Genomic DNA, 23,691 nt, shown 5'->3' with positions numbered 1-23,691 from the left:
GCGTTGCTTGAGTCCCAGGCTGCTGTTTTTTTTTTTTTAAAGGTGGCCCTTATGTTCTGACATTTTTGAGATCATGTTCCATCTGGGGGCGAGTTCTCCATTGCCTCGCCTTCCTATCGTACTCAACCCCCCGCCCCTCACCTCCCTGCAATCAGGTCTGCCTGAATGAGTAGAAAGGCGTAGTTGCATGTTATGTTTTATTGAAGGCGCCTCTGCAATTTGACAAACTGGTTCTTCCATTGGTTGTTCCAAAGTACATGCAGTTGTTTGGATGTCAGATTTTCTGCACTGCCATGACAATCACTTTTATTTGTGTCCTCTATCCTAGTTGAGACCAACTACTTAATAAAGCTTAAGTGAAGCAATTTCCACTGTATCTCGATGCAGTGCTAATTAGATGCTTCAAGGGAAAAAGGAAAAAAAGGAGGAGATTGCTGTTCTGTGTCTAGGTACTGTGACCTTTTGTCTGTGTGCTCCTATTGACTGTTTGCACTGGCTGGCTTGTGGGGCCCACGCCAGTTACTTTACTGGTTCAGCATCACCAGCGCCTGCTCTGTTTCCTCTGCAGCATCTCCTCAACCCTCAGCACCGACACTTTGCCACGTACAACAGAAATCATATTGGTTCGGTGACCCTGATGGAGCGTTTCCTGCATGATGTCCGGCAGTATCACCCCCAAAGTTATCATGACAACAGGTACAAAAAAACAATATTCCTGCTTCTGGAAAAGTTTTATCCTGATCAGAAATTCAATATAGGTTTGATTTCTTTTCATCCACTTCTGGCAATTTGTTTTCAGTTGGTCACTTTTGTTGTATTTATTTGCATTTTTGAAAGCCTTAGCTGTACCTGTGGCAGTTTGGTTATGTTGTAATGTGTATACCTGTTTTAAGTTCTCAACCTGTTCTGCATTGAGATAGTTGTGGTGATTTCTCCTAGATTAGCAAGTAGCATGCTCCAGAGGGTTAGGTTTCTTACTGAGGACCATCTGTCTTTTCCAGGGGGTTTTCTTGTGCCATGGCTGGGATGCTGTTTTGGGATTTGATGACAGGCCACAAGGTCTGTGTTGCATTGTACCAGTAGATTATTATTTGTATGTATTTGGTGCCATTTGCATGGGGATTTGTGTGACTGCAGGTTATCATTTGTAATCAAATCTTAATTGGGAACCATTACAGGATTTTAACGGCTGTACATGTTATGTTAACTTAACACAAGGATTGTTGTGTTCTTGACTCTTGCATTGGAGGTCCGATTCTGTAGTATATTTGTTTGTTTACATATATCTCATTGCTCCAGTGGAGTTTTGCTTCCATTAACATTTCAGTTCAGTTTATGACTGTCTTCTTTTAGTTTCTGAAGGAGTAACAGAATTCTAAATTGAATTGATGTTCCAGCTAGAGTTCAGTTGCAGCTCTATCGAGATGTATGTTTTTTTCCTGGATGAGGTTGTATGTTCACGCTTGTTTCCCAGAGTGTGTTGCATACCTTTCCAAGGCTATTGTTAGCGTTCCTGTTTTTAGTACATTTTAACATTGTTTTGGCCAATTTCAGTAGGTTTTCATAGTTGGTTTAATGGTTTCCAGTTTTTCTTTTTTGTTTCCTTAAAGCCCTAGGGTTTTATTTTCCCTTTGTTGCCATCTGGCTGAAATGTTAATTCCTATTCCATATTGTCACAGCAGGCTGCAAGATTGGGCATCTATACTGATTGGTTTAGGGTAGTTGGCGTATCGTTGTGAATAGCACAGGAGGCAATTGGGAACTATTTTTAGAAGGAAAGATTGTATGGCTGATTGCCTGGATTTGATTCTGTAAAGTCTTTGCTGTGAGATTATTGTGAAGCACTCCAGCAACTGAAGTTTGAGAAGAATTAGTGGTTTAGTGAATCAAACGCAGATAGGTTGGGTTGTATACGTAGGTTGCATACTCATTTCTCCTCTGTTTCATAGTTTTTCTAAGACTGCTGTTGAAAAGGAGTTGGCACTGTAAGAGGAAGTCCAATTAGTTTTAGAATGCATTGCGCCTCAAGGAATGCTCAGAGTTAATTTCCTTTTCAGATGAGTGGGGTTACCTAGTGGTTTTGTAATACATTGCATCGTTGAGCACTAGTTTTTCAGGAGTCCCCTAAACCAGAAGGAATTTAATATTGATTTAATAGAATGCATTTTGTATGAAAAGATCATTTGTGTTTGGTATTTTTTTTTTTTTTTTTTTTCTTTTTTACAACCGCCTCCTCAAATAACATGGTAGTACTGCAGAGTCCGATGATCTCAGACATTATAAATGAATATATTTCCTTAACTAAAAATTCACACATGTTTTTTGTGCTGTGGAATTGCCCCAATTTGTGTATTATCTGGTTGTCTATTTATTCTTTGAAGTAATTCTGGACTTAAGTGCACCATTCATTGACAGTGTAACAAAACGGAACATGTCACCATTTTGTTTTTGTTAATCTGTTTTTCTGCATTGTTTTAGGAGGTTGTGTTTATTTCGTTATTTTCCTTCTTTCCAAGCGTGTTTGTGCATTTTTAATGGGTTTCTGTGCTCTTCTTAATGGCCGATTTAAATTTTTATTTGTGTTCCATCTTTGCTTAATGGTTTCGTTTGGCTAGTGTGGGCTGGTTTTTTTAACTATTTACTATTGCATTTGTTTCGAATTAGTACATTTCTTTAGTTTGAGTAACTGCTGCCGTGGGTTAATTATTGCTTTATCGATTTGACTTTGGCTGGTGCATGGGTCCCCGAGTGCTTCACCGCTTTGTGGTGGGCACACCATTTCCATTTTAGTTTGTGGCTATGAATAGTGATGTCATGCTGTGTCTGCCCAGTTATATGGTTGAAGGTCATGTAGGTAGGTTCTAAGTGAGAATTGTGTTCAGTCTGTGCCCCGACTTGTATGTTGCTTCTGCAATTTCCTATTGGCGGATTTATATAATAATTTTGGAATGTTCTTGCATTTATTTTGCTACTTTCAGAACCACGAAATATGCCCCACACAGAATTCTTTCCTGCTGCACCTACAATGCTGACACTTGTCAGGGATGAAATGAGTGTTGTGGAAGATGGTAAATATGTAATGCAAAGAAAGTTCCCTAGGGGTAACGTCAGTACATTTTATTGTATACGTGTAGCAACTAATAATCAAAACTATATCATTATTTAAATACAGTCGTATTTGTGAGCTCATTACAAATAAAAAAAACGATATTACACAAAACGATTTTGTAAACAGTTAATGCACACTACAACCAAGCTTACATACTAACAGAACCCTAACACAATATGACCAGGCATACATCGTGTCAGTCATACTAGACGATCTAGACAATCCACGTAATGATTCTTCATTATTACACTGCATACAACGCCTCATTTTAGTTATGTTGATTTAACCTGGCCCCTTCCTTTACAACTGGCGATCTACACCATGTTTATATCACCCATAAAAACATTTAGGGTACAGTACATGAGGTGTAAGCCTTTTATTAATATGGCACTATGACACTTTATTAAATGCCTTGCCTTCTTCAGGACTGAATATTTCCTGTGGCCATAAGTACCTTTTTCTGTCAAGTGGTCTGTAAGACCTGACATCTTGCAATATTTAATGAAATCACATAATTCAGTAAAGTTCTTGTCTCACACAAATCTGGGAGCAACAGGAACCGGAAGGGGCATACCCTCAATTAAATGGGGGAATTAGCCATATCCTCTTTAAAGAAGCAACCCAACACACAGTCATACATCTTTGTTATCCCAGTGTTTGTAAGGCACATAGACCTGCAAGGACAGAAAAGCAACAGATTTGTACAAGCCAATAGTATATAAATACTTTTTATTGTCTGTATTTCCTACAGTTATGTGAACACAAGTGTAAGTGCCTGATTTACAAAAATGTTTTAACATGGGAAAGTCCCATTGAAAAATGATGCAGATCAAGCCCTAAGACTTTAAGTTACCACCTGAGGGAATGACAACTAATGTTGCCCTTGTCAGTAATAGTTATTCCAACTCGAAAGAAAACCTGCCAAATGTGCATGGCCCACATACTGCATCTTTGAGACAAACCAATATATCCATCAAAGGCATGGCATGGACTTTACCAAAATATGAATGCTCCAAAACACATTTTAATAAGGTGCTCAAAAATTCTCCTAGCTCTGTCACCTGTAGAAAAATATGTAATTCAGGATTCATTCTTACTGGCCTCAGTGGGCCTAAGGAATGGTCAATATCCAAATTACACTAACTCACAGGCGGACATGTAGCTTAACCCCACCACATACTGTCATAGATTCGACAGAGATTGATTCTGAGTAACCATGCATGTCTTGCCGTTAAGACGGTCTATATCATTAATGTGCCAGAGTGCAACAAATAGCCAACCGCAAGTGGAATGCATAATATGACTGTCATAGTTGTGCAACATCCAGGGCAGCACTCAAATGTTGCAAAGTAAGAATGACCTAGCAATATTTCCATTAAGAACAGTCCTATGACTGATGAATCTCTGTATCCGTTTTTCTAGTATTTCAGGTAAAAGACAGACTTAAGTTCGGTGTGACATGTTTGACAGTATCAGTAATGCTCCATCGCCGTTCATCCTCTAAATTATGTTTCTCAGTAAAACAAAGTACCAAAGGTGTCTTCTCCAATTTAGTACAATTTTTGTATCTGTGTTCATAGATGCATTTTAAAGTGTCATCATTCCATATACATTTTCATACATGGACTTTAGATATAGATTTTATTACATACATTGTATATTTTGTTGAGCAATAGGTAAAGTCTTTATGTTGCCAACAAAAGGTTAAGGGCCTAATTCACAGTGTTTTCCAATGGGGTTTTGCCATAAGAAAAACGCTTTTGTGAATTGGCCCCCAAATGCTTGAACTCTGTTTAAAAGTAAATGGGCATGCACTGCATCTTCCACAGGGATGATGTTCCTTTATGGTAAGGATATCTGAATTAAAAGAGGCCGTAATAGTGTTTGGTTCAGTGATGTTAAAGCATTTGGAGTAAACTAGTCTATCACACAGGTTAAGTAATTGCGAAGAGATGCATGAGATTGGAAACTTCATGTGCCAGTTAATACTAGTGAGTATTTGTGTGTATTTTGCCTTGTCATTGTGTGGAGAAAAATATAGTAACTCATGCTAGTCTTTTTACAGGCAAAAAAAGCTTCCCTATTTGTGAACCAGCCTCTTTTGTATTTGTGTGGTGTTTCCCATTTATGGTAGTGTGGTGGATCAGAAACAGGCCTCTGACTACCAGACATTGGTCTCAAGGTTCTTTATTCTCTCGTAACCCAAGAAGACAAATCTTTCCCTAATCTTGAGCCCTATTTTAGAAAGTCACAGGGGTGCTTGCCAGTTTGTCCAAAAAATCCAAGTGTCCTCTGTCCCAAATCCTATTCTAACCTAACCACTATCTTTAAAGCAAATCACAAACAACATAAACCCTTCGGGGAATTTTGGGTTGGTAGGGAATGGGTGCTGGCTTCTGACTCCCAACCGTGTTGCATTTTAGATAAGGCCTACGCCCATAGTTCCTTTTCAGAGTACACACTCCTTGCTTGGCAGGACTGTGGTTCCGAGGTCCGAGCTTCAAGTCTCTCTCTGCCTCGTTCCAGTTCCTCTGAGATTCTTCTTGTTGCTACCCCTTGGGGATTTGGTCAGTCTTTCTTTCTCTTCACTCAGAAGGTATAAGTCTCTCCCCACCCTGGGGCTTTTCTCCTTCTCACTACCCACTCTGGTGTTTTCTTTGTGCTACCCCCACTCTCAGGCATTTCTCAGAGCCCTATTAAGGAATGTTCTCAGTTTCTCCCCACTCTGGGTCTTTTCTCGTTCTTACTTCCCACTCTGGGTCTTTTCCCGTTCTTACTTCCCACTCTGGGGCTTTTCTCTTTCTTACTCCCCACTCTGGATCTTTTCTCGTTCTTACTCCCCACTCTGGGTCTTTTCTCGTTCTTACACCCCACTCTTGGGCTTTTTTCTTTCTTACTCCCCACTCTTGGGCTTTTCTCTTTCTTACTCCCCACTCTGGGGCTTTTTGCTGTTTCTCCCCACTTTGGGACATTACTTCTTTCTCTCTTTCACCCACCTCCCACTCCCGTTGAGCCACTATGTACCTGGTTGTTTATTGCGGTGCTCCTTGGGAGGGCCATGGGATCAGACCTGCTCTCTACTTGTCGCAGAGACGGTTATGCGACTTGTCAACTGGACTCTGCGGCTGGCGGTAGAGGTTCGACTCGTTCTGGCTGTCTCGGCGGAGTCGCTTACGCAACATTTCAGCTGGGCTCTGCATTAGCTGATCGAGGGTCTGTTCCTTTGGTCTCGCAGTCTCTCTGGAATACTCTGGTCGGCTGTTGACAGCGTCCTGGTGCACCCTCCACGTCCGGGGCCTTCACAACAACACTGGCATTCTCTCTTCCTCTCCAGCCACAGCCCCATTGATCTCATTCACTCAGTTAAACACTGCAGGGTCTGGTGAAAGTCTCTTGCGATTGGTTGTTCCAAGGAGGCTTTTCCATGAGGCTGGTTCACTAATTTCCCTTTTGTCTTTGGAGGAGATTGGGTACAGCTAAGGACAGAAGCCGGGTCAGCCATTACTAAAAGTTCTACGAGATCATGGTAAACACCAGTCCTGATATATCCAACAAATGTGTTAGGAATACAGGGATGGGGGATGGTGATATGTCTGTTGGGGCCAAGGTCCCCTATGGGGGAGTCGCCTCCAGTGGGAGCCCACTTAACCTGTCCAATGGTGATGTTAAGAGTAGTGGGCTCACCTCCCTAATACCAAAGGGGATGACTCCCAATGGGGGAAGAGGTGATGTTCTCCCTGGATTCACAGTACCCTCCCTCCTAGAATTGGGCATTGACATGTTCTGTGTATTCGCTTTTGAATGGTCCTATGTGAAAATGTTGTCAGCCGAAACATTGCCAGAAGGTTGATATTTTTACCCTGACTCCTAAAATGTCTCCTCAACATCTTCTAGTACTGGTGATATTTATTATTCTAAACTCAGGGTGCAAAATCTCAAGTTGTAAGCTACTAGCCAGCCATGAAAGTTAATTGCCACCTCAATATTATATATACACGGCTAGTGGCGAGTGCACATTTTGTACCCTGCTACACTCCAGTACTAGAACATCTGGTGAAAGTGCTGGATAATAGGGTTCTGTGAAGGGTCAGTAATGCGAGGCGGACAACTGCTTGTAGCTTTCTCATTATTTGATATTTTATTTCAAAAGGAAAATGCAAATAAAACTAACTAAGCCTACTCTACCAGGGGAATCTTTACCTAGTCTAGAATCTAAGGGAGAATCTCCTACCATACACACAACTGGCCCTCACACTAAACAGAAAAATCAAAACAAAGCATAAACAACATCAATAATAGATTACCAAACAACCAGGGTCTTGGATGGCCTGGGCATATCTTCTTCCCCAGGAATGTCCAAAGTTAATCTCTTAGAAGGAAAATTAAAGTCTTAAATCAGTTCTTAAAAAGTTTTTAAAAACAAAAGTTAAATCAAACAAAAATCCACAAGAAACGGTTCCTTCTTGGTTTGTTAAAACGTTCCCGTCCAAGTTCCACCAATGGTAATCCTGGATAACCTCCGTCCAGGATAGAATGAAAAAACATCAAAACAAAAGTACCACTTCTGCTTTAATAACAGCTCTTCTTTTGTAACCCCTGCAGCGTCATGAATACAATTTGTCAGGATGCTTCTTCTAAGGGGGTTGCTCTCTTCTTGGCATCTCCCTTCTGCAATTGATGCTGTGAAAGCAAACTCCTCTACCTCGCAGTCTACTACTGCTTCAACTTCATTCAGAGAAAAAAAGTCTGACAAAATGATAGATAACCACAGCTCTACTGCTTCCACTGCAAATGGTTATTTTGAAAATATGTTAGGCACCTTTATACAAGACTCTTTGACCTCTACAGGTTGGCAAGGCACTCTTCTTTCTATCCTATAAGAAATGGTAGCCTCTTTGCCTTTCTGTCTTGCAGCTATCAAACAAATCTGTCTCTGCTTCAAGACTGCTTCTTCCTGTCAGCTTCAACAGTCTCAGCTTCACAGATTGTTGAATAGTTCTTTTTAACAAGCACCCAGCTCCCTTCCCCACCAAGCACCAGCTTTATGCACACCCTCTGATATCCAGTAGTTGTCAAAAAGCTGTATTGCCACTTTTCCAGCCTTGGATAACCTTGTCACACTTGTATCAGGACTTTGGGTTTGTATCAACTTCAACAACTTCAGAACACTGGTGTTCAGATCTTAATTGAGCTGGTTTCACTTTATAAAGAAACTGTCTACTGACTTGGGTAATGCTTGTTCTGTTCGCAACTTCAGCAAATTCTACAAGTATTAAGTATTTGTTCTGAATGTTACAAGAGTCAGTTTTCACTTCAGAAATGAAATTAGGTATACACAATGTTTCTTTGATGATAAACTTCAACTTCTAACTTGCGTTCCCAGTTTCCCATATGTAACCATTCTGTGATGTGAAGTGTTCTTGTAACACTTTGGGAAAGTCAATTACTACTTCTTGACCAATTACCGATAATGTTCTCCCGCTAAATAGGAGACACGTGACATCCCGGTAATGGTTTTAAATGCAACAATGGGCAAAGAAAGATTTTCTTCTTACACAAGCACTTTCACTTGTGCTGAAAACGCTTGATACAACTTCCCTTTGTTATAGAGACTTACCACTACTGCGAAAAACTTCACTCGCTCCACGTGAGTGTGAATTCTGCTGGCTACAGTTACTGGCAAGGTAATTCTTGTGCTTTTTTTTTTTTAATTTTTATTTGTGTATATTCAAAAGAATATTACAAAAAGAACCGAAGCAGTAAATTGCGCGATAACTAGCCAGGGTGGGACCCTGTGGCTGTTGTCATTTTCATCGTGTGTTCCAATATTTTCACGGTTGCCAGGAGCCAGGTTATTCTGTCTCCGCTGATCAGTCTATTCCACCAGGTGTCGTCGTCCCACCCTCGATCCTCCACAATTAGATGATTCAAGTAAGCCCCTCTCAGGTTCTGATTTTTCGGGCATGACAGAAGCAAATGTCTGATGGATTCGGTTTTATTTTCACATAAGCGACAAGCGCTTGCATCATATAAACCTCTGATCTTGCGGATTTCGTTTGTGGCCACCAAGTTCATCCTTATCCTTAGAAGGGCATTCCGAGCCCCCCTATTGGGGAATTTTTGAAGGTACTTCATTGGCTCGTTGAGCTTACGGAATGTTGGAGGCAAGTGCTGGAGAAGTTTGTTGTTTGAAGCAGACTCCTGGGTTTGAATCCAGTCAAGCGCTTTCAATTTTTTGAACACTCTAGTTGGATGTGAAGTAAGGTCGGCTTCCGAGCAGACGACTGAGTTGAGTAAAGCCAAGTTTGCTTCCTTCCATACTGCCAGCATTTGCACCTTGCCAGAGTTTAACTCCTTATTTAGGAGACAGAAAATATCATCACTCCCATCCATGATGCATTTTCGGGTACAGTCTCAGGGAACTAATGTCAACTGTTGTCTTTAAAGACACTAGGCTCAGTTCTCTCCGGATAGCAGATATGGACGTTGATTTTGGAAGGGACAGGACCCCTTTCCAAAACACACTTTCCAGTTTCTGCCAGATTTTACTTGGAATCAGAGGCATGGCTTCGGCTCCGTAAGTGATGGAGGGGATGACTTTCTTTCTGTAGAATTCGATCACAGGGATACAAGAAAATGTACCGAATTTTGTGTCAATCGCCTTTCCTTGAGATGTCAACTTCTTTATTCTAAGTTGAAGGTTTGCCTGCGTTGAACTTTCTTGTTTGGTGCTGTCTATCAGGACTCCAAGGTATTTGTATACTGTGACTTTCTCGATCACGTAGTCTTCCAGATACCATTTGAAGTTGTCTGCGTTTTTTTTTCTGGCCGGACTCCAGGGACAAGATTTTGGTTTTTTCTTTGTTTATTTTTAAGTTGTTCTCAGACAAGTAACGTAGGAGGTTTGATAATTGCCTCTGGAGGCTAATCTGGGTCTGGTCGAGTTGGATGAGGTCGTCAGCATACAATAGGTGGCTTATTTTTGCTGTGGACAGGGAAGGCGGAAAAGTCCTTGACGGATCTTCTGAGATGCCATAATCACCAATATAGGCCAGAAACAGTGCTGGAGCTAGGGGGCAGCCTTGTTTCACCCCTCGACCCGTCTGGATTTCAGATGACAAGTTGCCCATTTGTGGCAATCAGACCCTGAGGGTGGTTTCTGAGTGGAGAGCCTTGATTGATTGGTTGCAGAATCTCCTGAGGGCACCCCCAGCCTTCGAGTTTGTACCAGAGGCGCTGCCTGTCGACCAAGTCAAAGGCTTGGGAGAGATCGACAAAGGCCACAAAGATCCTTGGTTTGCCCTCCAAGACCTTGCTTTTCAGTACACTGATGGTAAGTATGTTAGCCGCTGTTCCGACATTTCTTTTAAAGCCCGTTTGAAACCTGTCATTATAAGGCGCCGACTTTGACCAGGCATCAAATCTTTTTAAAAGAAGGCACCCGTAGACTTTCCCAATACAATCCAAAAGGGCTATAGGGCGGTAATTTAGTGGATCGGTGATGTCACCTTTCTTGTAAATTGGGACGATAACCGCCCTCGTCCATGATGGAGGGAGCGATTTCTGGGCGGCACACTGCGCGAAGATAGCCCGGATAAGTGGTGCCCATTCGTCTGCGTTTTTTTTCAAGTCTAAGTTCGAAATTCCATCCGGGCCCGTCGCTCTGGAGTTCTTCAGGTTTTTAATTTGATCTCTGATTTCCGCCAGGTCGTCCAATTTCACCCAATTTTCGTTTTTCGATTTCGAAACAGGCAGGCCTGTGGAGAGTGGAGCTTCAAAAAGGGACGAGAAGTGACTGATCCATTTTGCTTCCGCCGTGGCGTTGATGGTCGTGTTGTTTAGAGAAGGTGTTAAAGTTTTTAGCAGAGACCAGAAATCTTTTGCTTTATTTCCGCAGAGTGTTTTTAGCATGGATTCAGCGTCCTCCTGGTACAAGTTGTGGCGGTGGTTTTTTACCCAGTTTGTGTATGCCTTTATTTCTGACTTTAGTTGGTCTTGATTTTGTGGGAGGGACCCAAGCCGTCGTTTCAGTCTGCGCAGTTCACGCCTCTTTGCAACCAGTGTTGCATCAAAGGAATGTCTCGGAACAGTAAGTGATGGGGCCGATGTTTTTGTTTCGGCCCTATATTGTAGAAGAAGAGGTACGTAGTCCAAAGAATCTTTTCCGCCAGAACGTAGCCCCAAAGCATATTTTGCAGACAAATCTGAGACTGATTTCGTTGTCAGGTTCAAGCGATTGCCTCGTGAATTTGAGTCAACCCCTACCACATACGGTGCCGGTGGATTAAAATGGGATTGCAGAGACATGATGAGCTGGTTATGGTCGCTCGCTTTAGTTTTGCGAACCTCTAAGTCTTTTACCTTCGAAAGAAGGTAGCGCAAGGCAAAAATGTAGTCAATAGTGGCGTGGTGAACACCTTGCTCCCAAGTGGGTGAACGGTCAGCGTTGGGGAAAACTGAGTCCGAATTTTCTATTTTTCTTGATGCCATCAGTGTTGACCACAGGCTCCCTCTTTTTGTGGCGGGATTCGAAGAAGATTTGCCCAACTTTGTGCGGTGGTCCGAGCAGTGGGCGTTTAGGTCACCGCAAATGATGATCGAAGGGACCTGATTGGAAGCTTGGATTTCATCTACTAGATTTTCCATTGTCGCTAAGTATGACTGTTGGTTTATGGCTGCTGGGTTCCAGTAGGTGTTGATAATTGCGGTTTGGGAGGGCCCGCAATTTGGTTGATCCGCCCAGTCAAATAGTACTGCCAGGATTGAAAGGTTGGAAAGGAGGGTGGCCTTGATCTTCAGACTCCTCCCCTACCGGTAGGCGATGAGAAGACCAGATGTCGGGCGGCCCATTAATCCTTTATTTGCTGGTGCCAAAATGACGTCGTAGCCGTCCATAGCAGGCGATTTCTCGAGCCATGTCTCTTGTAGGCAAATGATATCAAAAGCAGCCAGGTTTGCGTCGCTCGGCATTGTTTGGTGCAAATGACCACGGGTGTTCCAAGAGCAGAGACGCAGGGGGGGTGGAGTTGGGTCGGCAGTCGAAGTGACCGAAAGCCCTCTTGGCCGACCTGCGCATTGCTATTTTTTCTTGAGTGTGAGAGCCTTTGGGAGCCAGGCCCACAAACTCTGAGGTTTGTCTTTTGGCTGATTGGTGCTGTCCGAGACAATGAACAATGTGTGGCGTTACTCGGAACAGTGGAAGTATCGGGTATAGATGTCACCTTTACGACTTTCGATTTAGCCGAGTAAGGCCCCTTGCAGTCAAAGGTTTTCTTTATACCCAGCGGTTCAAATTTTCGGATTGAAGACGCGTTGATGGAAGCTGGGGGCTTCTGAATGTGGCTTTCAGAAACTTGCTTGGGATCGGAGTGACTTTTCCTTTCACTCCTGTTTTCGTTGTCACGACCTTTGACGTTTCGTCTCAAATTACACCCTCGGTCTCCTGACTGGTGAGAGTGAGATTTCTGATTTTGGTTTTCCAAAATGAAACCAAGGAATGCCAAGTCCTCTTTAGCTCGAACGATTTCCTTTTTTGCACTCGTTGAGGCAAGGTAAATATAGGCTTTTGCTCAGAGGTATGGAGCTTCACTCACCGGTTCTAAAGTCACAGCGATGGCGGGCGACTTCTACTTCCACCCACTGCTGCACGGGTGTCTCAGATCCGGCCTCAATAATGGAGAGTCTTCTTTTATCAGCTTCCCTAAGCTTGCTTCTGCACACAGGCCTTGGGTAGATGCACAACTTCAGCTCTGCATTCACAGCAATTGGGTGCACCTGGAAAGATTACTAGTTCCTCTCAATCTCTTCCAATGCAGCCAAAGCAAAGTAGAGCCTGTGAGCACAGGACCAACATGGAACCTGCATGTGAAAACCGCTCTTCCTTCGCTATGGCGTCCCTTCTGTGGTCACACTTCCTAGTGAACTAACAACTGCTCTTGTTTCTTCTGCTACTGCTGCCGACCTTCCAGCTCCTGCTCCAGCTTCCCTCTATTGCTCCTTTCTGAAGCAACCTTTTATTCCCCTCAGGTGGGTTCATTGGCTTCAGGTGCAAGCCCTTAGAGTTAATGGCCTGACCCTGCCACAGGCTGTTAGGCCTGCCTGTCCTTTAGCTCTACATGCTCTTCAGCTCTTCGTCCCAGTTATTCATCAGTCTCTGAGGGATTCTGGAACATATAGTCCTTTTTAAGGAAATTAGGGTTTTCTTCTCCCTTATTTCAAACAGTATTTTTACCTCTCTTGATGTTAAGAGAGGGATTGTAGGGTTTACCCCTTTTAGAGACAGATGGAACAAAGATACCATATTTCCATCATCCTTTTTAGCATACCCTTTGCATTGGGGAGGATATATGCATTGGGGAGGATATATGAAAGACCTGTTCTTTGGAGAAAACCCTTTGTTGGATTACACCCTTGCAGTTCACCCTTCCATTCTTAACAGGAGGTCACGATATATCAACATGACAATAAGCCAGTTCCTCCTGTAACTCTGGTAAGAGCATCCCTCTCCAAGGAGAAATACCATGTCTCTCCCTGTGAAATCACCCCACTACCCTGGGCCTTGTCTCCACTCAGGTGATCTTGCTGCAGTAAACCGCCCCGAGGATTGGGATCTAGAAGCGTCTGCTCTCTCCTGGACACCTGGGAGGAGACTTTAGGCATGGGTTTAGGGGTGAATCCACAGGATTCCCCACACTGCACATTTGAAAAAACATTGCCTCCTGATGATATTTTCACTGGATTTATCATCACTGGATAGGTTTTGAAATGACACTTTTGATATAGCCTTAGAAACTGGCTCAAACGAAACATATCATCTTTTGTTTGTTTTAGGGTGTTCACTTGTATAATACAGCATTGTATTCCTGTCGGTGTATTTGCAATATTAAGTAGTATGAAATTTACCTTCATGATATTTTATGGTAATATCCAGAAATGATATTTCACAGAACATTTTTGAGGGAGTTGATGTCACCCCTCCAAGTCTGTAATCCGTGAATCTTTTCCAGGCTGTAACCTGATTTCTGTAGCGATTATTGGAGAAGGTATTTTTTCACTTCAAAAGTCCCCTTATGTTGGCCAAACTGCTTTCCATTGGCCCTAACCACTTGGCAGGACACATTCACACTATTTGCCCTGTGTCACAAGACCCAACACTAATACCCTCCCGCTTATAGCCAAGGCTGCTGTCCTTCACAGCAAATTCGGTACTCCTAGCCATGAAGTTACGGTCATGCCCTTTATTCATATTCCTTCTCAAGCAATACTCAGTAACGTATGCCCAGAAACATTCACTTGCCCTTATGAAGAAACAAAGTTCACTGCATGTTCTCGCTGGCAAGTTATGTCAAGTTTGCAAGCTCCTGGTACTTCCAAAACCAGCCCATGCCCTGTTGCTTCATTGTTCCCCAAGTGAGTGAGACACCAGAGTATAGGTACAGCCTTTTTTCATTGTACAGCTTTGCACCCCAAGGGATAGGAAGGCCCTGTTCCCTGGACTGGAAAGTTCCCAGAAATTATACCTTACTAGCAACCAAACTGGGCACAAGAAAACATTATTTTCAAACATTAACGATTGCAAGGCGGGCAACGGTCCACCTTATTATTTTTCCCTAGACCCCAGTCCAGGCAATCAGGGGCTCACTGAATGCAATGAAACCATTTGAAAATGGTAGCTGGGCCTCATCATTTATGGCCCAGCCACATAAACCACAATTTGACCCAGATGACACTGAAAGCAAAAACCAATCACAGCCATTATGCAATTCCTGCATGCAAGTGCAACCCATCAGTGGAAGGAAAGATCACCCAGGGTGAGGAGAGTGAAAAGCAGTCCCAGTTTTAAGGTATCGTTTGTTGGAGCAGGTTGTGGCTAGTGATTACTGTAATGTGGATTGCGGTTGAAAGATGGAGCACTGCACTTTTTTGAAGGCTAGAAGCAGAGAAGGAACCAAGTGGGGATTGGAAGATCTGGAGTAGGTGGTAGTCGGAGAAGGTAGTTAAAATCTGGAAGATGTGCTTCTAGGAGTTTGTGGTAAAGATCTAAAGGAGGAGGAGGTGAAGACCTAGAGGAAATGTTAGTCTGAATAGATGATGAAGATATGAAGGGAATAGTAACAGGTGGAAGTGTAGACGATAAATGAGGTGGTAACAAGTGGAAGGGGTGGTCTGTAAGGTATTAAGAGCAGGAAGGCACGTGGAGGCCAGTTCAGCACAAGACAGGTCAAGAAGGCAGGAGGAGGTATGCAATCTTGTCCGGGAAAACAGAGCAGGGTTAGAGAGGAGCATAGTAAGGAAGACGTATAGTTAAGCATCTCGGAAGGTGGAGATGGGCCCTGAGGTATAGTCTGGCTGTGGGGACTCCTGGCTCCAAATCCAGCACTTTGAGAAGCTTGTTATATCTACAGTTGGTGAAGGAGATGCAGAAGAACCTCAACAGAGAATAGGAAAACCAACACAAATTGGACCTTTGTGTGGACACTTGCTGATAGATATTCATTGGTACAGGACCCAGGAAATCTTACAACTAGCTTGTCCAGAACAAGCAGCAACCACCCGATGGAAGAGAGAACTTGGCACCCAGGCTAAAAGACTTTATGGGGCTTTTTCTGAGACCTTTACATTGACTATTTTGACTTTTGAGTTTCACCCTTTGTGTTCTGTAGAAATAAAGACTCAAACAGTTGCTTAAATCTCCATAGATTCATAAGCTTTGCATAGACTAGCAAGCAGTGCCTGAAGGAAGAGGCGGGTAAGCTACCGGTACAGTTGCAAATACATTCTTTAATAACACTTGCCCCTCCTGTGAAACAGCTTTTGCTTGTATATCCAGACAATAGTGTTGTGTAAAGGTGTGCACTGAACTCCAAGTTGCAGCCCTACTAACGGACATTAGCAATGTATGCTAAAGTTGCCCCTGTGCTACTTGTGGAATGAGCTCTCAATGTGAATGGAAGTGTTTTCCGCGCTAGCAATCCATCTCGCAATGGTGGTCTTTGTTACTGGGTCACCCTCTCAGTCCATTGCAAATTAAACTAAGAATTGACTTGTTATCCTAAATTATACTGTTCTGTCAAGGTAGAACATTACAGCTCTACATTCGTCTTGAGAGTGCAGTACTTTCTCCTCCCACCACCTACTCTGTGGATTTGAGAAAAAGGATGGTAATTGAATGGATTGATTAACATGAAACTTTGAAATGTATTCCAGTGAAAAATGTTTGAGTTCTCTAAACCAGCTTATGAATAGTGACAAACGTTTCTGTGAAAGGGAGAGCCACAGTTCACTTATTCTCCTAATTGAAAGCTACCTTGTTGGTGTGGTAGGTGATTTCCCCCTGGTTGCACCCTAGAATTGGTTTCTTTAATATCGTTCATGGTCCATTCTTTATGGAGTCGAAGAGTAACCTCTAGGGCAAAGGAAATTTGAATAGGTAATGCTGAAACCCAGATGCCTGCTCAACCCTCCTCCCCCCAATCTTCATCCGAGTCGGAAATATTAAGCGGGCCCTTCTGTTGATTTAATGCAGAAAGTGTCTCGCCTCCCTCGTATATGTTTTTGTCTGAACGTGTGTGAGGAGTGGAATTGTTAGTTTGCTTTTTCTTGCCTCCTTTTCTGTTTCCTGCTTTTTATCGGTTTTGTGTGTGCTCGCGTTGCTTTTCCCATCATGGACGATTATTACTCTAGATGACTGGATGCACACGGTATCTTTGCATTTTAGACCTGATTCCTGGCCCTTCCACAACTTTGTCTCAACTGCTGTTGTGTTGGTGTTTGTTTTGATTTGTGTGTTTTTGCAGCATCTCAATCATCTGGAGTATTCTCCATAACTCGTCTCGACAATGAGCCGTCCGAGTTTTGGATTGGCTGTGCGGCGTTGCCTACTGATGCCTCCTCACTGGGCTGTATGGGGTTGGTGTCGACTCCAGCATCTAAATCCCTGACGTAGAGTTCCTGTATCTGAACGCTGGTTTGGACCTTCACTGATTCCGCCGGCATGACATATGCTGGCCAGTGCTTTTGAACACACACGCTCTTTAAGTGTCTTGGAGTTACATTTCTGGCACGGCCGGCAGCTGTCTTCCGCATGCTCCCGGGGCAGACAACTATTGAACACTTTGTGCTTGTATTTCCAAAGGAGTTTTGAATTACACCCTGGGCAAAACTAAATGGGGTGTTCTCCGTTTGGGCCTCTGGGAATCGACACAGCTTTTCAATAGAAATGGGGAGGGGGAAAAGGCATTCTGTAGGTATTGGACAATATTGGGATAAATAACCCCCCACCCTCCCTACCGCATGCCTGTAACCGACGTGGCTGTGGCTGAACATCTTAGATCATTAGTTCTCCCTCTATGTTGATCGGAAAGTACTCAACCAAAGTGGGATATGTGTCTGAAGGGAAAGATTAGAATAGAATTAAAGAACTAAGGATGTCTATAGGCTATTCAGGTACTCAGGCATGTGGACCACACGCAACTAAAGAAACTCTCATGAAGTATTTAATCATGAGTCATCATATGAACCTTTTAATCAAACAATCTAAAATCCACCAAAAACAAAGACATTGTTGTGCTATGCATCTCATGACATCACAATTATTAAAAGGAAAAGGAGAACTGTGTAAAAAAAAATGTATTTGCTGAACAAACTCAATTACCTAACTCCCCTCAAAATAAAGTGCAATATGCATACAATGAAATAGACAATATTTTCACTGCATATGGAGGGAGCCTGTTTTGGACCCCATCCCTTGGTAAAGAAAGTGCCAAGTGCATACATGCAGTGAACAATGTTTGCACAACATATAAAGGAAGTCCACTAGTTGAGACACAGTTTGGGCTTGGGTTGTCTTCATAACTATTGAGCTCAAAAGATGTTCTTATATTTTCTTTTCTTTTTTTTATTTGCAATACAACCACATTTTGGTTTTTCACAATACATTTCATAAAACTACAAATCGACCAAATCCAAATAACAAATTACAAATCATTACCAAATAAGATGTTTTCCCATGTCTGCATTTTTAGTAAAAAGGGAATACCAGAAAATAAGAAACGGTCAGCAAATCTTAACAGTATTTTAGCATAATGAACCCAGTCTGTTGTAAAACTCTGATCACATTAATTGTTAAGGCGGTTTTCATGGCCCGCTATCATTCTCTCCCAGAACATCTTGTGGATAACCAATCTGTTAAGACAGTTAAAGGCCCCAGATATCCTTCTCTAGCAAGCCACGTTCCCCCAGAATACCTCAACAAAAGCTTGATAGTCTGAGCTTTGGGATCTTTACAACCTAGGCATAGGAGTGATGTTTACCCTCACAACCCCAACAAACTAAAACTGATCATGTATGAATCAAGTTTAGTCGCACTCTGAGGAAATTCTGTCATCTTTTTATCAGGGAATTTTACCAGACAGACAGCGATTCTACTAGGCCAGATGTCAATCAGACCACGCAAGTGCATGGGAAGGGGGGAAAAGGAAAAGTGCGAGGGAGAGCGAGAGGGGGGAAGTGCAGTACATGGGATGCATAGAAAAAAAAATAGAACAATATAGAATTATGGCCAGCTGGTGGCAAGTGCAAGGAAAAGTGCATGTATCAGATGTCAAGTGCTGGGAAGGGGACTATAGGGATACGGACAACAGTCCCCAAGTGCAGGGGTTGCCAGTGCAGGTATGCAACTGGTGGGGGGGTGACCTGGGCCCTGGATCAGAGGGTGGCCAGGTAACCAGTGCAGTTTCAGTCAGGAAGTCAGCAGGGGAGAGGAGAAGAGATGGCAGAAGCAAAGAGGAAGGTTTTGAGGTGCTTCCGGAATGGGAGATGGTTCTCCTCAAGTTTCAGGGAGGCAGGAAGGCTGTTCTAGAGGGAATCACCAGCCGAAGAAAGAGATTACCACCAACTCGTTGCTTGGAGAAGTGACTGACCCTGAGGGAGTTGGAGGCAGATGAGTGAAGAGCTCGAGAAGGCAGATATTTGGGAAGAGAGAGTTGAAGGTATTGCGGCCCCAGGCCCCAGTAGGCCTTGTGGACAATGCAGAGGGTTTTGAACTAATCCTCGCAGCCACTGGGAGCCAGTGCAGAGATTCCAGTCCTGGAGAGATACAATCCCTGGGCTTGAGGCCAAGGACAAGTCTCGCAGTCCTGTTCTGGATAAGTTGCAGGGGGCAGAGAGTGGAGGCAGGCAGATTTAGATAGAGGCTGTTGCAATAGTCCAGCCTAGAAAGAACCAGGGCTCTGGAGACGGTGAGCTTCTGGGGGAAGGAGAGGAGAGGAAGAATACCTCTGAGGAGGTGCAGCTGGTAGTTTGACTTCTTGGAGATGTCAGAGATGTGAGGAGAGAAGGAGAGTGTGGAGTCGAAGATGACCCTGAGGATTTTAGCCTTGCAGGTGGGAGCAGGAAGAAGGGAGAAGGTGTGCCAATGAGTAAAATCTCACTCTTACTGACATTAAGGCAGAGGTCATTGGCGGCACACCACTCCTGGATAGCAGACAGACAGTCAGTCAGAGATGAGGGAAGGAGAGGAGGAGGCCAACGGTAGCCTGAAAATGAGCAGAGTATCATCCGCATAGCACTGAAAATGACTAGTTTCGACAATTGCTACAACTAATTTGCTACAACTAATTGAAGTGTTGTATTCTTCAGGAGTGCATAGACCAGTCTAAAAACAAGTGATATGTATTGAAACATTTGTGGGATATATATTTACCAAATATCTAACAATTTTGAAAGGATATATCAGCCTTCCCCACTAGCTTCTGTGGAGGCTCTAATTTCTAAGGGTTCTCCAATGGCACAAACGTTGCCTGAGAAAACAAACGTTATGAGACCTGGTCTCAAAAAGGTCAACCGCCTCAAGGCCTGAATTAGAGTGGCAGACTTAACAAAACCTAGATTGGGGCAGACAGTGCATACCTGTCTTGTCATTTGTATTAGTATCCAATTTGCAGTTCAGCGTAGTAATTGAGGTACAAAAATCCCTCTTCTTTGGAATTGAGCAAACGTGGTTGCTAGAAGAAATTGTAATGGAACCTATATTTTATTGTTGTTGTGTCTTCCTTCCGATTTGGATTTTAGTGATGTCATGGTGAGAATGTTCCCTGAGTGCCTGGAATGTTGGTGTGTTGTGGTTTGAGTGTGCATGTTCCATCCCAGGCAGTTAGAACCATTTTGCCTGGGTGGTGGGAGCCTGTGGGCCTAACTCCAGCTCCTAGTGAACTTGTCCTATTTGTTATCCTGATTGATGTAATTTAATAAAGATGAATTGATGACCTGCTGCCTCCAAGATACTTGCTTTTAACACTGGCGACCAGTTGGCTTTGTTCTGGACCCTGCTGGACAGGAGGAACCAGCACCCGGTGCCTGCAGAGGAGAGAATGCTGCATTCCTGCTGCGGGGGTAATGAAGGAGAAAAGGAGGAGGGGTCTCACCGCCCCCATGAAGTTGTCCAACCAGGGCAGTGCAGTAGTGGTAAGCCTTACTGCACCTTTTGAGAGTTGAGAGAAAGGAAAAGGCGCCCTGGGCTGCATGCTACAAGCAAGGTGTTCCCAGGTGCTTTGAGCACAAAGTGTCTTATTGCAGAGCTGTGATGGCTTAAATCGTCGAAATGAATATGCACAGTTACCGGTTGATCTCTGCTCACTCTAGAATGTTTCCTTTGGTAAAACTACATTACATAGCTAACGCACAGGAGAGCGTAGTGAGAGGAGATGGCTGCCGCTCATGCCGAAGTTCACCTATGTCTCTAGGAAGCGGCCATTGCAGCTGTTGTGCTGTGGAGAGCTTTGTTAGGTTTTCCGCTTCGAGAGAAACTAGTGAATTCACTGATGGCACTGGGGAGTTGCTGGAGCTCGGAATGTAGCCTCATAAGGACTAGAACGTTACCAGAACTGCGACGAGAACTGGACTCTATCCGAATACGAAGTTCTCCAGGAAGGTCTTACATGGACAAGCACGATGAAAGAAAAAAAGGATTGCCGTATGTCCTGTATGCAAGACCAGAGGAGAGATGCAGAGGCTTTTCCCATTTGATCTGCAACTATTGTTTTACGGTATTGTTTTGGCTGGAATCTTGTAGCATTTACTTATTTGGTGAACATGAAAAGTTATACACGTGTTGATCTATACACGTGTTGATCATTCTGGTGTGCAGTTTACAGGTAAGCTGTTGATTGGTATTGCCTTTGTATGGACAACATTTATATAGGCTGTGTGATATCAGGTGTTAGATTGAAAGAACAGATGTTATCATTTAACCATCGTTTTGAGCCTTTGCAGGTTTAAGCTTCTCTGAAGCGGCATGGACGTTTTGCATTTTACCATATTGCGATAACAGTAAAACGTGTGTTAGTCTCTGTAGGATATACGAGTACAGAAGTTTATATGTTAGTATTAACCATTTTGTAGGGTTCGCCGGAATAGTCTGCTCTTCAGCAGCATGGACATTTAGGCATTTTTTAAAGTGAATTAAACTTTGAGTGTTTGGAATGTAGGGATGAGGTGCTGAATGCTTTGAATATATTAAATTAAATACTTTGAGAATGTTCAGCTATCTCTGTTATGATATGGGATTTATAACGCACCTATACACAAGTATTTCAAGCCGCGACAGTGCCTGGGAGGGGAAACGGAGGGAAGACAAAGACAGTGATCCTACTAGGCCAGGTGACATTGAGATTGTGCAAGTGCAGGGGATGGGGGAAGGGGAACAGTGCGGCGCGAATGGGGAGGGGATAGTGCAGTACATAGGATAACAGTAAGATACATAAAGGCAATAAATGAATATAAGTGCGACCAGCTGGTGGCAGGTGCAAGTCGGGTCTGTAGAGATACAGAACAGTCCCAGAGTGCAAGGGTTGCCAGTGGGGCAGTGCAGGTGTGCAACTGGCGGGGTGGGGAACTGGGCCTGAGATCAGTGGGTAGCCAGGTAACCATTGCAGTTTGAGATTCAGTCAGGAGATCAGCAGGGGAGAGGAGAGAAAGCAGAAGCAAAGCGGAAGGTCTTAAGGTGCTTCCGGAACTGTAGGTGATTCGCCTCAAGTTTGAGGGGCTGGGAGGATGTTCCAGAGGGAGGCCCCGGCAGAAGAAAGAGATCTACCACCAACTTGCTGCTTGAAGAAGCGACTGACCCTGAGGGAGTTGGAGGTGGATGAGCGAAGAGCTCAGAGGGAAGATATTTAGGAAGAGTGAGTTGAAGGTATTGAGGCCCCAGAAACCAGAATGCCTTGTGGACAATGCAGAGGGTTTTGAACTTAATCCTCTCCGCCACTGGGTGCCAGTGCAGAGATTTCAGCCTGGAGAGATACGATCCCTGGGCTTCTGTTGAAGTTCCAAGGTTGTTTTTTGGTTTTTAGCACAGTATTGTTTTTCTTGAAGATGGAAAGCAATGCCTTTTTTACTGTTTAGTCTGCTGTTAGACATGTATATGCCTTAAAGGTTGAGTTGAGTTTGCAGATGCAATACTTACATGCATAGTTTGTGTGCTTACTGCTAGAGTGACAAGATTGAATGATTTGTGATTTTCTTGGTTTGATATTTGCGACTGGTGTGGGTGGGACACCTCCCACACAGCAGTAGGATGTAGCCATTGTTATTGTAGGTTGGGATGCCTCCTACACCCAGTGAGTTATCCAAGGGAAGTGTGCAATTACGAGACCAATGCAAATGGTGCATAGACTTTCTGATTTGTAGTTTTTTTCTCAGGATTTCTGAATTATACACTGCTGTTTGTTTTAGTAGTTCTGGCTCAGGATCTCTGTTTAGTTGGATTATGGACGCATGTGCACCTCACCAAGTCTCAAAGTAAATAGATTGGTGAACTGTTGGAAGTTCAGTTGGCGTGGTGTTGATAGGCTCGGAAGCTCTAGCGTTGTGGAATATTTTGGTTGCTGGGTACATGACTGTGAGGATTACTCTGAGCCCAGTTTAAAAAGTATTTTGTTGACTTATGCATCTCAGTAGTTTTAACACCTAAGGTGTGTGCTGGGGTCACACCTCTGTTGGGTTAACGTGACAAGTTTACCATCTTTTGGCTGCAACCAGATTTCTTGGTTTCGAAGGTTGAGTTTTTCTTGCTCAGTTGAGCTCGACCATAGCTGCCTAGTCTGGCTGGCCAGCATACTAGGGTGTGGTGTTTGTTGTTTGAGGGTTCGTTAACATTTTTGGAGCATTATGTTGTCATACTCTAAATATAATGTGTGTAGTGAGAGTGGTGTTTACTGTGTGTTGAGGCTTTTGTGTGTTGGCATTCCATATGTGGTACCATTCATAGCTTGTCTGGTTATTGGAGTTTAGATTAGTGTTCTCATTGTGCAGCAGCTCCGTGTGCCAACCCGGTGAGGGGCAGCTTGTGCTCAGATGAGGCAGGTCTGAGACTCACTAGTGGCAGCAGTGAGTGGAAGGTTTCGAGTTCTTATGTGGTTGGTCAGGAATGTAGATGTTAGGCCCAAGTAGGGGCAGGCAGTGCGCAAATGGGGCAGGTCTGAGACCCGTTAGTGGCAGTTTTGGGTGTGATGTGTTTTTTGCATTTTCGTTCGTGGTGGACGTAGCAATGTTGGTGCTGATCTGCTGCTTGGTGGTTAGTTAAGCTG

At 43.6% G+C, this 23,691-nt stretch overlaps 1 protein-coding gene across 3 annotated transcripts in view; it reads left to right on the top strand.

The window, feature by feature from the left end:
* The window catches only part of ZDBF2 (zinc finger DBF-type containing 2), a 326,002-nt gene that overhangs the window by 201,487 nt on the left and 100,824 nt on the right, over window positions 1-23,691 (top strand). For 2 of the 3 annotated variants that reach the window (XM_069615579.1, XM_069615580.1), the window contains one exon: window positions 569-696. In XM_069615579.1, the coding sequence (XP_069471680.1) occupies window positions 569-696 (128 nt within the window). Of the gene's footprint in view, window positions 1-519; window positions 697-23,691 lie in introns of all 3 variants that reach the window. The other variant, XM_069615581.1, reaches the window with a different exon arrangement.

The sequence above is a fragment of the Ambystoma mexicanum genome, chromosome 9, assembly GCF_040938575.1.
Source record: "Ambystoma mexicanum isolate Mex_15411 chromosome 9, UKY_AmexF1_1, whole genome shotgun sequence".
In the NCBI taxonomy this organism is placed as follows: domain Eukaryota; kingdom Metazoa; phylum Chordata; class Amphibia; order Caudata; family Ambystomatidae; genus Ambystoma; species Ambystoma mexicanum.
Note: the sequence above shows the minus strand (reverse complement) of the source record. Positions and strands in the feature narration are given on the sequence as shown.